We start from the raw sequence: 1,243 nt of genomic DNA on the forward strand, positions 1-1,243 counted from the left end.
AATAATAATACGGTATAAATAATCATCACCGATGATAATAATAATAATATGAATGATGATAATGATATTAATATATGTCATTCATCCAACCAACCACTAACTCATCCATCCATCCATCCATCCATCTATCCATCCATCCATCCATCCATCCATCCATCCATCCATCCATCTCTCTCCCCCAGAGGGTCAGGTAACAGTGACCGACTGGCTAGAGTTATGGTCCAACATCCTGCCAGGCTGTATGGGGATTCAGAATTTTCCTGTCTGGCTTAGGCTGTTGCCGAAGAAAATTTTCCAGATGATCGACAGAAACAGTAAGTTCCGTGTGTTCATCGATCATTCTTGCTATAACTTCCTGGGAAGCATGAAGTGCAGACTTCCACTGCTATAGACGAAAAAAAAACAACTAATACGGAGTGTCCATTGAGCGATCGGGTCGGGTCAGGTTGGTTTGCTAGCCAGATTTTATTTTTTGAGGATGCAAGTCGGGCGATCGACCCAACCCGATCTCATCCACAATGGGCACCCGATATAACATACTCATCATCACCATTGCCTTTCTCACCCTGCACCAGGGTATGGGCCACGGACAAACACCTTCCACATTTCTCTATCCTGGGCTAGCCTCTTGATGTTGTTCCATGTCTTCCCACTTTTCTGTACATCGATTTCGGTGATTCTTCTCCCGGTTCCACGCAGTCTTCCCCTTGATCTTTTACCCTGTGGGTTCCAATCCAAAACTTTCTTTGGGTATAACATATTGACAAGATCGTTTTCTCTCAATGGCCGGATATACATTCACACCTGGGTGAAGTGCTTTTCCCAAGGACACAACGCCGAGCATGAGATTCGAACTAGAACCCCCGAACCCGCAACCTGACCACTAGACTACTCATGGCGTCACAGTCGGTACATAGACAGTCTATGCTGATCAGTCGAGACTGCTCCCATTTCCACCTGTATGAAGCAATCCCTTGTACAAATGGCCACTTCTCATTTCCTTCCTTGCGCTTTTTTTTTTTCAATACAGTGACACCGTGTAAGATGCCCACCTGTTGGGGACAACGCAACCCCTTTTCTCATCAACAATTTGTGGCCGTTTTCGACAATTTCAACAGCTGTCACGCTCCCAGATGTGGCGAAGGTCAAGTCATGTCTAAGTCAAAACCATGGACTTGTACGTGGGTGGCTGTCTGTCTGTCTGACTCTCTCTCTCTCTCTCTCTCTCTCTCTCTCTCTTTCT

General features: G+C 45.7%; 1 protein-coding gene across 1 annotated transcript in view; it reads left to right on the plus strand.

Annotated features, from left to right (window-relative positions):
• Positions 1 to 186: 186 nt before the first annotated feature.
• LOC101862273 overlaps positions 187 to 1,243 on the plus strand; it is a gene marked incomplete in the record, with an annotated part of 7,573 nt that continues 6,516 nt past the window's right edge. Inside the window, 1 exon segment of the mRNA XM_035970015.1 lies at positions 187 to 314. Within this exon segment, the coding sequence (XP_035825908.1) occupies positions 242 to 314 (73 nt within the window).

The sequence above is a fragment of the Aplysia californica genome, unplaced genomic scaffold (genome assembly GCF_000002075.1).
Source record: "Aplysia californica isolate F4 #8 unplaced genomic scaffold, AplCal3.0 scaffold00209, whole genome shotgun sequence".
NCBI classification, from domain to species: Eukaryota; Metazoa; Mollusca; class Gastropoda; order Aplysiida; family Aplysiidae; genus Aplysia; species Aplysia californica.